The 15,378-nt window shown below is 28.8% G+C and overlaps 1 protein-coding gene across 1 annotated transcript in view; it reads left to right on the top strand.

Moving 5' to 3' along the window:
- The window catches only part of LOC118195945 (CRISP/Allergen/PR-1-like), a 63,997-nt gene that overhangs the window by 9,249 nt on the left and 39,370 nt on the right, over positions 1-15,378 (top strand). Inside the window, exon 2 of the mRNA XM_085807945.1 lies at positions 8,722-9,008. Within this exon, the coding sequence (XP_085664071.1) occupies positions 8,736-9,008 (273 nt within the window). The 5' untranslated portion in view covers positions 8,722-8,735. The remainder of the gene's footprint in view (positions 1-8,721; positions 9,009-15,378) is intronic.

Raw genomic sequence — 15,378 nt, 5'->3', positions numbered from 1 at the left:
ATGACGATTCTTCACCACCAGGATTTGGCGACTGGATGCCCTAATCCTCAGCTCCCCTTTAAAAGGGGGAGTGTGTAGGGTATTTCTTCCTTCTTTCTACATGCTTTAATGGTGTAACGGTAGCACACCCGGCGCGTATTCGAGAAGTCCAGGTTCGAGTCCCGGCGAGGGTATTGCTCATTTTTCATGTCAACTGCTTCAAAAATTCTAATGACTCCACACTGTAAAAAAAACCTCGAAGTTTACAGACAAAAGTCTTGTATAGTTACAGAAATGCGAACAATTACGAAGGAAATACCTGTAACGAACACAGAACCAAACGAAACTGTAAACTCTACAGGAGTTTTTCAAGAAGTTTTGCTTGGATTTTGTCCGTAGCGTGTGATCACGTGGCTTAAAACGGCTGAGAGAGAAGAACCAATCAGGAAGAAGGTGGAAAAACAGCGTCTTAGCGGGAGAGTTCAACGATAGTCGCCATGTTAGCCATTATTTTTGCTATGGTCGAGATAAGTTCGAAATAGTGTTTGACGTGTATTTTACTAATTTTATGTAATGTATTTGTTATGTTCTTTACACTATCTATAATTAAATTCTTTTAATGTTTAGCTTATAATTCTAATGCTCCTAAATAAACCTGTGTTGAATTATTGTTAGAGTTCAAATCACAGAGCTTGTGTTCCATTTAGTAAAATAACAACTTTTATTCGTTACATCTGCAGGTGTCTGCAGTTAAACTGCTCATATTTATAAACAGAAACAAATTTGTTAATATGTTAGTTTAAAAACAAATAAGCTTAATATTAATGTTCTATCTATAGTCTAATAATTTCTCATGTTAAATATTTATATATCTTTTAAAACATATCGCGTTAGAATATTCATATTTTTCATTTTGTTGACAGATGTAACATTATTATTCCATACATGTTATCATTAATCCCAGCGTGAACTGCTTTAGAATATTTTTCAGAGCATTATTACACTATGTATGTTATTATTAATCTCAACGAAAAAGAAAAAATAAATGTAATATATTTAAAAAATTCGACAAAATAACTTAACATACATTAAAAATGGAATATCATTTCATTAATACATGCCATAAGTTCGCCTTAAAAGATTATATAGTCGGATAGCAATTACATATTTGTAAAAGTATTCAATGTATATTATTTTTTGTGTTAAAGATAGTTTTAATCCAGAACAGTCTTTACCAACTTATAAAGCATCTATTAAGTTACATTATAACCAACATTTACAAAAGGCAATCGAAATGCCGTGACTTTGACATATTTTTAACTATGATGTAACATACTAGGAACATTAAAGAAAAAAAATTCTATTTTTTCCTTTATGCTTGTTGAAAAGTAAAATATTAATAAAATGATACAACATTCATTCTAGTACTTACAATGTAAATTTACATATAAATTTACTATAAATTTTGGTGCAAAATTCATTATAAAATGCATTTGCTAATATTTAATAGTTATAGCATTCAATATCAAATCATGGAAATATTAGTAATGATACGTCAGTTGCATATATTAATTTCAATACTCAGCTCAATGCCAAATTTCTTCTATATCTGAGATAACATGTATTTTTTGAAAATAATTATTTTGTGTCATCTTTTCATTTAAAAATCTCTTTCAGATATATTTTAATGTGAATTATTTTCAAAATTATCCTCATTAGAATGAATGTTGTTCTCTTTATTATGTTTGAAACTGCCGTTAAGCTAAAAAATATATTCAGAAAACTATTTATTGCTGAATGTTTAAAATAAGTTCTACTGCTCCTTTTTGACAAAGAGTATCCATTTGAATTGCAGTTGGTTTTAATTAATCGTTGGTTGTATTTTTAAGAACTACTTGATAAAATTCAACAAATTAGTTCAATCTATGAGTTCATCTGAAAAACCTAAAATTTTTATTCCAATTCTGTCATGTGTATATATTTCAAGAATGAAAAAGAATTACAAATTCACTATCCAACAATACTGAGTAATATGTTGTTGATATAGCCAAACTTAAAATGACCCATTTTAAAACCAGATTAAATAAATCATCGCGTATTTTCGGTCATCGAATTTCTTTGGCGTTAAAAGTGTCATAGATTTAGTAAATCCAAGGGTCAAGGTAAATATTTTTTTTCATAGTTCATATTTGCTAAGTTATAAATTTTGCTGATGCAAAAGTTATGTAACTTATGCAAACATATGCTTAGAGTATTTGAACTAGTGTTGAAAAATCACTGGAATTTAAAATGTAATTGACAGTATGCCTTAAAGCTTGTTTTGGTAAAAGCATATTTATGGGTGCCCCTTGGCAAAATTTGGCGATTTTTGGCAGTACATGGATACCGAGTTTGTGCAATTCTTTGACCATGTGACGATTTGTGTGCCAAAAACACGAAGACAGATTGCACATACTCGGTATCCATGTACACATCGACCTATTTTCACTTAAAAAAAAATCTGTGAATTGTACAAACTTGGCATCGCGCACTCCCTTGACTTTATCCATGTACACATCGACCTATTTTCACTTAAGAAAACATCAGAGAATTGCACAAACTTGCGCTCCCTTGATAATACAGGGAGCACCCTTCAATATACTCTAACTGCTGTTTTTCATAAATTAAAACATTTTAGGCATTTAAGATATCTTCCTGTAAGTTACAACTAAATGAATGACTCTTAAGCATAAAAATTTCAAATTTTTATGCTTAAGAGTAGAAGGAGTTATACACTTTTTAAATAACAGTGTCAGAAAAATATACTTTTTAAAATATGTAAACCATTGTTTGAAGTATAGAAAAACCTTCCTTAGCAACTATACCTCTTTAAGTGATTATGTCAAGTATTCTGATGATACAAACATTGATATTAATTATCACTGAGAATCATGCTTTGTGAAGTAACCACCTCCATTAAATATCAAAATTGTATAAAATTATGGAAAAGTTATAGAGTGGTTTTACTGTATACTTAAAGTATATCATATCACTGTTAGATATTGATGATGTAAAAGATATTATCTAATCATAAATATTTCAAGCATTAAATAGCTTAGTGTAAGTCAATAAGTTTTCAGATTCTGACTTTGTACCCTGTCTTTCACTATGTAATATTTTTCTAGCAACTGTGTTAAGTACCAGTAAGTAAGTTTACCTTAAATACCACTTAATGTAATCAGGTATCATCTGTTCTGTCTGTAAAACTTAATCGTAATAAGTGAACAAATGAATATCTGTAAAACTAAAGATGACACTCTATGTAAAAAATACAAGTATTAAAATGTCTATGAGAGGAACATTTAAAATATTAAATCCACGATCAATTTTTGCGACATCTAAGATAGAAAATACCCAAACTGACTAGTTAATTCAGAGGATGAATGCATGTAACATCATTGTTCATGTGTTTGTTAATTGTGTAAGTATTGAAGTTCATGCATTAATTGTTGATAACTATATTATTGGCCTTATATATATATACTTGCATTTCAAAATTTTGTATATTTTGCCAGTGAGCTAAGTATTAAATGCTGTTACGTATAAGTTCATATTATGTGGAAAAGTAGTTTTTGATCTAACACTTTCTGAGAATTTTTTAATGTTGATCATCAAGCTTAAAGCATATGGCTGAAATTACCAGTATTAACCATAATTTAATTATTTTCCTGTTTCAGCGTTTCTCAAACTTTTTTCGAATAGAGATTATGTGAATTATCATAATTTGTGAATCACCTTGCTGCTGTTCCCTTCGAAAGCAATTTTTTAGCATATATTACTACTAGTACACTTATATTTTAATATATAATTGAAATCCGTTATATTTCATAATTAAGTCCATTGAAGAAAAGTTATATTTCTAATATTTCAAGATTATTAATGAGAAGGATGATTTGTAATTCTTGCATGGCTCTTCTATATTTGGATATATGATGGTAAGACCACAGTCTTAGTGGATATATGATAGTATATTTGGATATATGGTGGTAAGTACCACAGTTATAGTGCTTTAAATCCATCTTTTACTGCTAAGACTGAGTGGGAAGTCTGTAAGTAGGGTAACCAATAATAAATTTCATAAAATGTCTATCTTACGAGAAAAGGTGATAGATGATTGTCATATGTAACTTTTTAAACTCTGAGATTTTTCAACTAAATTTTTTTGTCTCCTTTGGAAACTTCGGAGGACCATGAGGGCAAGCTGTATGATCCACAGATTGAGAAGTGCTACCTTAATATTTCAATTTCTAGAGAAATTAATCTTAAAAAAAATCTGATCATTATTAAAACTACTTTACAGATTTATTTTATATTACAAATAAATATAGTAAATATCTAATAAACCTCAAATTATTTTCTGCAAAATGAATTATTTAAATTTGTACTGTTTTTGCTTCAAAAATGGATGATACATGCAATTTATGATTTCATGAAAGGACCAAAAGGAATCTTGTTTGCAATTTAATTATTTAATTTAAAAAAAGATATAAATCATTTGGAATATGTGCAAGTGCATGCAATTATTATGAAGAGATTCTAAATTAAAATGTCACATAACAAATTTAGAATATGTTATGTACTTCTAACGAATGTGATTTTTTCTTTATTTAGGAGCCATGCTTTGAATCCTAAGAAGAAGAGGACTGCACCTTCACAACTAGTTAATTAAAAATAACAATAATATAAATTTTACCTATTTTTTATTTTATTTTCCTTTTGGATAGTTTTCAAATAAAAAAAAACCTATTTTTGTTTCTATATTCTGTGTATTGGAATAAAGAGTCGAAATCCATTGCAATATCCAATATTTTCAAAATATGATATTTTTTGAAATAAAGGAATATTACGTTAAAATGAAATGGTTCCTTATGTAACCTGTATGTTACACTAAAAGGCTTCATCGAATACTTGTAAAGTAATGAGCAAATACAAAGTTAATATCTTGTGTGAATGAATATTATCTTACAGAATTTTTTATTCCATAAAATTCTATCTAAAAATATAATTTTGTTGAATGAAGATTTAAACATTTTTCCCGAAGATTTAAAAAGTCGTTTGAAATAATGATAACAAAAACATTAATCTGAACCATTTAATAAATGAATAAAAAATTTTGAGAACAATTAAATCATCCACAGGAATTTTGAAATAATCATCGTATTTTTGACATCAGTTAAAGAAAGAAAATCTGAGTCATTTTGATTATAGTGATAAATTAGTTCCATTAATAGTAGGATAGAAAATTAAAATTTTAAGGAGCCATTATGCATTATCAATTTTTCATTAAAAAATTTTTAGTTTATTACTACTATCATATCAATTATTAATGCTGAATTCTTTATCTTCAGTTTTTACATTCTTTTCTTAATTTTCTAGGCATAGCAGAGAAAAATATAATTATAGGATCAAGGCATTTCCAAATACATTATATTTTCTTCCTTAAATTTTTAAGATCATTCTATATTCATCATGTATTATAGACACAGTATCAGGGGATTCTGTTCAATTTTTCAGTTAGAATTTGGGACGAAGTTGTGAAGTCATACCTACATTAAATGCTTGAATTGATTATTTGAAATATGACAAAGCAAGAGAGGGCCATCTGTCCAAGGAAAGGAATATTTTAAGGAAAACTTCATGTTACACAAACATTTACACAGGCAGCCCATTCTCTAGGATTTAAATCTAGAGCCAAATGCTAGTGTTCAGCTTACTGTCTGGCTGCCTGTAGGCAATAAATGTTTTAGTAGAAGGAATGCTTGAAAAATTAAATTTAGGACTAACTAATTCTTCAATTTTGTATTCAATGAGAAGAATGTAATTTATTAATAAAGTTTTAAATCTGGGAAAATACCTGTACAACTGTCCGATTAATTAATCTATTATTTCAATTAATGGTCAGTAGCAGAAGAGATTAAAAAGCATTTATGCCTAAAAGAATTATATGTTGTAATTAAAATGAATAATGCAATTAAGCATGAAAATAATTTTGGATAACTTGTGATAACTGAATTTAAGTTCATTGTTGAGTTACATAAGTAATTTTTTTTAGAATTTGAAAAAATACTTAGAATTGTTTATTGAAACAATTTCATTAAAATATTTTTTTACTGTAATCATATCCAATTGCAGTCTCTTTAGATTACACTGTTGGATATAAGGAGAATGATTTGGTTTAGTTTACTTAAGTATGGCAAAGCACACTAGGACTATCTGCCTAAGTGGAGAAATGCCTTTGTGGAGGACTTTCGAAGGGAAACTGACTTATATACATGTTACACATGGAGAAAACCATGAAAATACCCATACAACCAGCCCATTCGCGGGATTTGAACCTCGGACCGAACTACCAGTGTACAGCGGGGGAATTCTAGAACATTACTAATTTATTGCCAAAAAACCATTAAGTCTAATACACAAGTTTTTTTTTCCAGCTATTTCGTGATGCATATGTAACTTTGAGATGTCTTAAAATTCAATAAAGGAAAGTAATGCAGATGTAAGAAAAACATAAAATTTGAGCTTCTTTTTAACATTGGGAATATTTTGAAAGAAAATGTTGTATATCTTTTAGAAAATCTAAGGTATTTTTCCTTAAAAAAAAAACTTAATATTTAAAGTTACATAACTTCCCTTTCCCCACAAATAAATAAATGCAGCATATTTTGTTACAAGCAGCAGCTGTAGACATTTCACATAAAACATATGTTCTACATGTGTAATTACTTATAGTAATATTACAATCAAAATATTTAATATTTAGGAATACATCATTTTTGTATTTTGTATAAGACAAATATGTTCTATATGCATAATTATTTGGAAGAACTTTTAAGTAAATTATCTGCAATATATATCCTTTAAAATTTCACATGAAAATACATGTTCTTACATAATCACTTGCAATAACCTTACAAGCAGAACACTAGTAATCTACAAATATTCCCTTTAGTAATTCACATTCAAAAATTACGATCTACTTACACTATTATTTCCTGTAATCTTTACAGATGTTTACATTGGTAAATCACATATGAAAAACATGTTATACTTACACGATAATTTCCTGTAACATTACAGATCAAAGATCTGTAACCTTTACAGGCATATGCTTCGGTAATCAACATACAAAAACTTTGTTATGCCTACAGAATAACTTCCTGTAACATTACATGTCAAGCATCTGTAACCATTACAGGTATAATCTCTGTAAAGTTACTAAGAAAATTCCTGTTTTGATTACTCAAATAATCCATGGCATCCCAGTTTCCACGACTTTTCTTAGTAACTTTACAGATTTTTTTTTACAGTGCACAACACATTTAAAAAATGAAATTAATAGCTGTTAAAAGTGCTTGATGTCCAGATAAAGGTATTGCAAAAGTAAAATTATTGCTTCTTAAATTGCTATTATTAGCTTGCGATCCGAAGTTTGGCCATGATTGCTGTATGCCTACTTTTGCCTCTTTCTGCGTATAATAAAATTATTTTTTGACTTATTTCTACCCAAAATAATATTTATAAACAGAAGCGAGTAAATAAAGCGGAAAAATGCAATGTAGAACAGATAGAATAATTTTAGCTACGGGAAGCAAAACCATAAATCTGCCTCTGGATATAGTCAATTAAAATTCAGTTTACAGAAATTTGGCCTCTGATGCGCGGATTATATACAAACGTGATAAAAAGCGTTATCCTAGTATTGGTTCCAGTTATGTCAACATTATCTTTGTCAGACGTTTCGTCTCTAATTTAAATGAAAATGGTACAACGAGGTAGAACAGCGGTTCAAAAAGACTTGGGCAGTTGAACCTTTTAAAACCATTATCGTGTATCGCATTTGGTGAAGGTGAAACAATCACAGGTCCTTCATTAACTGTTCCCTTCAAAATTATGTGAGTTTCAAATTATTTGCATTGTTCTGATTTTTTGTTTGTTGGTTTAGTTTAGTTTTGCTAAAGAATTTACTTTAAAGATTGTTTAGTTAAAATTTTTAATTATTTTTAAGTAGTTTCCATAAGAGGACTACATTTTGCATAGCTGGGCAAAACTCTATATGTTATATATGCAGTTCCATGAACAATTCTTTATCATTTCATTATGTTTGCTTTGTTCAAAAATTTGAATATTTTGTTAAGCATGCCCTTTCTTCGCTAACTTATTTCTTAAATATTTGAACTAATGATAATTATTGGAGCATCATGTCGTCATGGAAAGGCATGGTTAGTATTTCACAAAGAAAATTTAAATGTTGAGCATGGTTTGAAAATTCAATAAATAGTTGTTCCTAAGATTTTATCGAAGTTGTATTTGATCGAAATAATTTAACGTGGAATTCCGTAAACTTTTGCTTCGTTAAATATTTAAAATAATAGTCTGTAAAATAAAATATTTTAAATTTTGCATATTAGTTTAAATGTTTTCTGAATCAAAAAATCTTAAAAAGAAAAATGTGATTGAAATGTAATGCATATAATATTACAATCTAAAAACAATAGCCTTAACTGTTTTTATTACCGTACATAACAGATCTATAACGATCATCTAAGCGCCCCCTTTTTTTATACAGTAGAAAAGTTATATTTATGTCAAAAGCTATATTTTCAAAATTTCAGATCTTGTATTATAAAAGAGACCATTTGGAGGAAAGTTAATACATAATCAAAAATCGAAATTTTTCAAGTTGGGGTTTTTTTCTTCCAGGTTTCTAATGAAAAATGTCAACTAAAGCGATGATTTTAATTTTTGTATCTGCTGCACTTGTATCTTCAACTCATTCTGAGGAATGTCCTCCAACCTACCTAAGCTTCAGTAAAGACCACACTTTCTGTAAACCGGCTAGTTCTTCGTGTGACTTCCTGAAGAAAGGAGTTGATTCCAAAGAGAAGAGTTTGATTGCGAAACTCCATAACGAATACAGAAGCAAAGTAGCCACTGGTAAAGAACCACTTGCTGGAGGGTTACCGACTGCCTCCAACATGATGGAAATAGTAAGTAATATAATTAGTAAGCAGTTATCCTGAAGTCATTAGTCTGAAAAGTCGTTATATGATCTCTTTGATTTAAAATTCGTTGCTCTTATTGAACTCTACCAGATAATTAAAATGTCTTGCTATTTTTACAAAAGCAATATAAATTGTGTCAAAATGTTAACAACTGCAAAGCAATATTTTAATGAAAGAAATAAGAGTAGAATAGGTTGCATCAACAAAGTTGAGAAGGCGGAGTGTTTATGAATATTACATGGACCTTATAAGAAATAGAGTAACCCAAATGGGTTTTCTCCCTCGTCTGAGGCGTTCCCGGCTGTCACCTTGATCACATCCGAAGGAGTAGGGATGACTTGCAGAAATTTAACAGTGGTTGCCTATTGCAGCGTGTATAATTGTCAAGAAAAAGCTGGTTGTAGCGCCTCATTTCACAAATTAGAATTTCTCCATATTTTTAGTTTTGAAATTGAGATTGATTTTTAAAAATTTAGCATATTTATCAAGCATAATTAACGTTCCAAATAATTATAAAGCTATTGCATGCTTTCAGGGCTGGATATTTTTTTTAGCTTTTCCTATGCTGTAAGGAAATTTGTAACTACTGCTTTTAGAAAATAATATTTTAAATCTGAACTAATAGAAAATTTTCTCTTGCAATTTTTATGCCTTTTATTGGTGTAAATAAGTAAAAAATACTAAAATATTTTTAAACGAATTTTTGAAAGTTTTGTTTAAAATTTTAAATTGTGCTGCTTTTTTAAAACTATAGATGAATATTATAGCACAATTTCTATAAAGGAATTTTATTTCAATTATATTTCATAATACATCATAGTGATAAACACTTTTGACTCCTTAATAATTTTTATACATTTAATTCTAATATTAAAATTGTATTTAACCGTAATAATTCTTTTTGCTTGTATTTTATAGTGATTATTTTTTAATTTATTTTTAGTTTTGCATAAAATTTTTTTTATTTACTGTTAATTTCATTTATTAGCCCAAAGGGGTGGTAGCCTAGAAAGGCTGTTAGTTTCGAAGCTGCATTTTGCGCTGTTACCAAATATTATCGCCCTGTATTATATTTAAAGAAATTAAATAATGAAGAATCTGCATGAATACATGTATGTTTCTCGTACTGTGACAAAAACGGCAGTATCTAGAGCCATCAAATTTTGAATAATGTAATTCTCCACTCGAACGTGGGCATCTGGACGGCTGAATTTCGAATTTGTTTTAATCTATTTCATATTTTGTAAAACTTTAACGAATTTTTGATTAACAAACTCAAGAGTTCAGAGAGAGCAATGTACGGAAAATAACTGTTTTATCTCCAGTGCGGAAATTCTAAAGATATGCTGTTTTCAAATGTACGTGGTTTAAGGGCGAAGAACATGATATTCAGTAAATATAGGTAACACGCAAAACGTTAAAAAAAAAAAGGTTCCTTTTGGGCGTAATATAAAATCTGAGTGCTTCTAGATTTTATTTTACTTTTTTTTTCCCTTCTTCACACTCAGAAAATTTTATGCTCCGAATTTTATAAATTACTAAAATAAATATTCCACTTTAATGTTAATAAGTTAATGATGATATAATCAAATAAATGATTGTTTTGTAATGTTATTATAGTTTTGAAAATCACTGCCTGAAAATGGTCATTAAATTTTTTTTTAAAAAAGTTACAGATCTTGTTCAATTTTACCTTATTTATTTCAAAGCATCACGTACTATCAATCTTATTTAATTTTACGTTATTTTTACGCAAAATTAAGTTCATAAATTTTGTGCCTAGAATTTTTACCGTTTTACCAAAGTAAAGATGTTTGTACAAGAATTGCGCGTGAAAAAAATGCGCGAAATGCAGTGAAAAGTGCTTTAATGAGATATATTAAATCCTATTTGGAAAAACTGAGGCTTTCATAATCTCATCACTATACAACGTATCACATTTAATAATTAAAAAGAGTTATGTGATACAAACGCCATAGGTTTCAGTGTTAAAGTAAACCAGATCGTCCCTACTCTTTCTTGCCGACATGTCGGTGACGCGTGCCCCGCCCACTGGGTTAGTCTATCTCTTATAAGGTCTATGGAATATTCTGTGTGACGTCCATAAATGGGTGGGACTAAGCTTGTGACGTTACAATGTATTCTCCATGGAATTTATAAGAGATAGACTAACCCAGTGGACGGGGCGCGCGAGTTTGTTAATCAAAAATTCGTTAAAGTTTTACAAAATGTGAAATAGATTAAAGCAAATTCGAAATTCAGCCGTCCAAATGCCCATGTCCGGGTGGAGGACTACATTATTCTAAATTTGATGGCACTAGATACTGTCGTTTTTGTCACAGTGCGAGAAACATACATGTATACATGCAGATTCTTCATTATTTAATTTCTTTAAATATAATACAGGACAATAATATTTGGTAACAACAATTTGCAAGGAGACACGGACGTTTATAGTAAAACAGCGCAAAATGCCGCTTCGAAACTAACAGCCTTTCTAGGCTACCGCCCCTTTGGGCTAATAAACTAAATTAACAGTAAATAAAGAAAAATCTTATGCAGAACTAAAAATAAATTTAAAAAATAATCACTATAAAATACAAGCAAAATTAATTATTACGTTTAAATACAATTTTAATATTAGAATTAAATGCATAAAAATTATTAAGGAGTCAAAAGTGTTTATCACTATGATGTATTAGGAAATGTAATTGAAATAAAATTCATTTATAGAAATTGTGCTATAATATTCCTCTATAATTTTAAAAAAGCAGCACAATTTACAATTTTAAACAAAACTTTCAAAAATTCGTTTTAAAATATTTTAGTATTTTTTACTTATTTACACCAATAAAAGGCATAAAAATTGCAAGAGAAATTTTCTATTAGTTCAGATTTAAAATATTATTTTCTAAAAGCAGTAGTTACAAATTTCCTTACAGCATAGGAAAAGCTAAAAAAATATCCAGCCCTGAAAGCATGCAATAGCTTTATAATTATTTGGAACGTTTATTATGCTTGATAAATATGCTAAGTTTTTAAAAATCAAGCTCAATTTCAAAACTAAAAATATGGAGAAATTCTAATTTGTGAAATGAGGCGCTACAACCAGCTTTTTCTTGACAATTATACACGCTGCAATAGGCAACCACTGTTAAATTTCTGCAAGTCGTCCCTACTCCTTCGGATGTGATCAAGGTGACAGCCGAGAACGCCCAGTACCTCCTACATACCTGTATGTAGGAGGTACTGGAACGCCTCATACGAGGGAGAAAACCCATTTGGTTTAGTCTATTTCTTATAAGGTCCATGGTATTCTCGCATTTACACTACGCGTACTTTCTATTTCCTCTTAAAAATAACGATAATAATGGAACATTTCAATTTCATCATTTTTACAAATTACCTTATTGTTGCTAAGTAACGACATAATCCCTTACATACCAGTAACTGGACAATTTTCATTATTTTCTAAAAATTTTAAAATTCGCATTAACAAAAAAGAGAAATATTTTTTATTCCATATGAGCATTATGCACAGCTTTCATATCAGTTCTTAAATTCCTAAATCACGTCATATTCTCTGTAGATATACTAGAATTCTGCACATTAATAAATAAAAAATCAAATTTCTCACAATGAAAGAAAATATTATAAGAAAATAAATACTATAAATTTGGAACACTATGCAATGCTTCACATACGTACACGCACATATTATCAATGAACTCATCCTCTTGATAAGATCTGTCTCCTACCTGTCAACAATTATTCAGTTATGCAAATTAATTTAGTATTAAAAATTCTTTAAAAAATTTTTGGGGATTAATTTTTTTGAATATTATATATTTTTTCATGGTTTTAGATACGCGCACTTAATTTACATATGCTCTTAGAATTTAAATGATACTGTAAGTTAGTTTGCAGCAATAATTTATGCAATTAAAATTTTAATTTAAATTAACTGTAAATTAGCTTTATACGAATAGAGAATATTTGTTAAATTCGAATATATATATATTAAATTATATATATATATATATATATATAATTTACAATATAGAGTATAGAGTGGTATATGTATACACCCACTCTGTTACCCTTCTCGGTGAGCTAAGTTTTATTATTCTTTTATGTTGGTAAATTGTGCATTTTTTCCTTTAAAAGTGATTGAATTTTCTTTAAAAGTTGTTTATGTTCCTCTAAGCCCAACGACGGCGCCATTTGTTTACATTTGAAACTTGGTGGCGTAGTGAATTCCAAGGAGGTTAGAATAGAAGGAGGGAGGGTTCGCAGTTTCCTCCACTATCAGGGAATGAAACTTCACCGAACAAGAGGCGTCCATATTTGTAACTTCAAAATATTGCATTACGGCAGTGAAACGTACGTGTTTTTAAGCTGTTCCGTGCATGTATTTTCCACTAAAAATATGTAAAATTTATAATGAAATGCTTCGCTATTGTTAGTTTTTTGTTTTAAAGTTATAAAGATGATATCCGTAATTTACTACGTACAGAACATCATTAAGAAATACTTCGAAATCTAAATGCATGTGCATAACATTAAAGCCTTTAAAAATAATGTTTCTGCATATTTCAAGAATTTGTTTAGGTTTTATTAGCAACCTGTTGGGTGTACTTTCCAATTTTTCCTTTAAGAAGTGATATTTCTGATTTATTCACAATATTGTAATTTATTAAAGAATCATTTAAAATAATTTTAACCTGAAATTAATAGCAGATAATTTTCTAAAAAAATAGTCACAAGTTGCATTTTTTTTAAATGAAAGTTTAAATAGCTTCTTTTCACAACCAACAACCTTATAACAACAAGAAAATAAATATTAATAAAATAAAACAGATTTATGTGAATTCAGGGATTTCAGTTTATGCGCGTTTCATATTTATGAATCTCAAAGAAATTGCCTTTAATTAAGCTGAATTACAGAAATATACCTATACCTATATTTTTGGATACATCTTTCCCACATGTTCAGTTGTGTAAATATTTTACTTACTTTTATCGCTATACTTCCCACAAATTTGTAAATTTACGCAAAAAATATTTTTTTAACAACAGAAAAGTTAGTTTATCTTGATCAAATGCACAAATTATATTCCTAACAGTTCACAAAACTTAATATTGTAATTTATTAAAGAATCATTTAAAATAATTTTAACCTGAAATTAATAGCAGATAATTTTCTAAAAAAATAGTCACAAGTTGCATTTTTTTTAAATGAAAGTTTAAATAGCTTCTTTTCACAACCAACAACCTTATAACAACAAGAAAATAAATATTAATAAAATAAAACAGATTTATGTGAATTCAGGGATTTCAGTTTATGCGCGTTTCATATTTATGAATCTCAAAGAAATTGCCTTTAATTAAGCTGAATTACAGAAATATACCTATACCTATATTTTTGGATACATCTTTCCCACATGTTCAGTTGTGTAAATATTTTACTTACTTTTATCGCTATACTTCCCACAAATTTGTAAATTTACGCAAAAAATATTTTTTTAACAACAGAAAAGTTAGTTTATCTTGATCAAATGCACAAATTATATTCCTAACAGTTCACAAAACTTAAAAATTAATAATAATTAATACATAAAGAAAAAGCATTACTTTGTTTAACACCTTTATAATTCATAAAAATAGTAACAATTGGTGTCTTACTTTTCATGAAAATTATCAAACGAATTACCTAAAACGTTCAAATTATACAGTTTAAATTCTAGCATACATCATTGTATGTTAAGGAACAAAGATGCCAGCTATAAACAGAAACATTAAAATGTATTTAACATATTTTGATTATTATTAAGTCCTTTTTTCACATCTGGAAAGAAAACAGCATGACATTGTGATATTTTTTACCTAACTTATCAAATTACATTAAAAAGAAAATCAATACTTACGCGGGAAAAGTAATCTCAGGAATCTTTTTCGAAAATCTGTTTGTGCATTCATATACAACACAAGCTGACATGCTTCAAAAAGAAAAGAAGAAAAAATATTGTAATTACGGACTTCCTTGCACAAGTCACAGCGATAACAATAACATGGCCGCCAAGCTTCACCTTTTGAGTTGAACCTTCCCTCCTATTCTAACCTCCTTGGTGACGAGCGGCTAAAACCCGCCGGGAACTGAAGAAATTCAACCAATCAGAATAAGCTCCCGCCGGAGACTGTTTTTGGCGACCAATTTTTATGCCAGCAATTGAAGGGTTTGTTTTGGATTTATTTTCCGCTTGTATTCCTCTTTTCGTATCTTTTGATTACGTCTTTTTCGCATCAATTTATAATAGTTTTCTAACTTTTATTGCTATAAAAGACAATGTAGTGA

The sequence above is a fragment of the Stegodyphus dumicola genome, chromosome 1 (genome assembly GCF_044657685.1).
Source record: "Stegodyphus dumicola isolate Sdum_Otavi_A_Nest chromosome 1, ASM4465768v1".
Taxonomy (NCBI): Eukaryota; Metazoa; Arthropoda; class Arachnida; order Araneae; family Eresidae; genus Stegodyphus; species Stegodyphus dumicola.
This window is presented reverse-complemented; position numbering and strand designations above follow the sequence as displayed.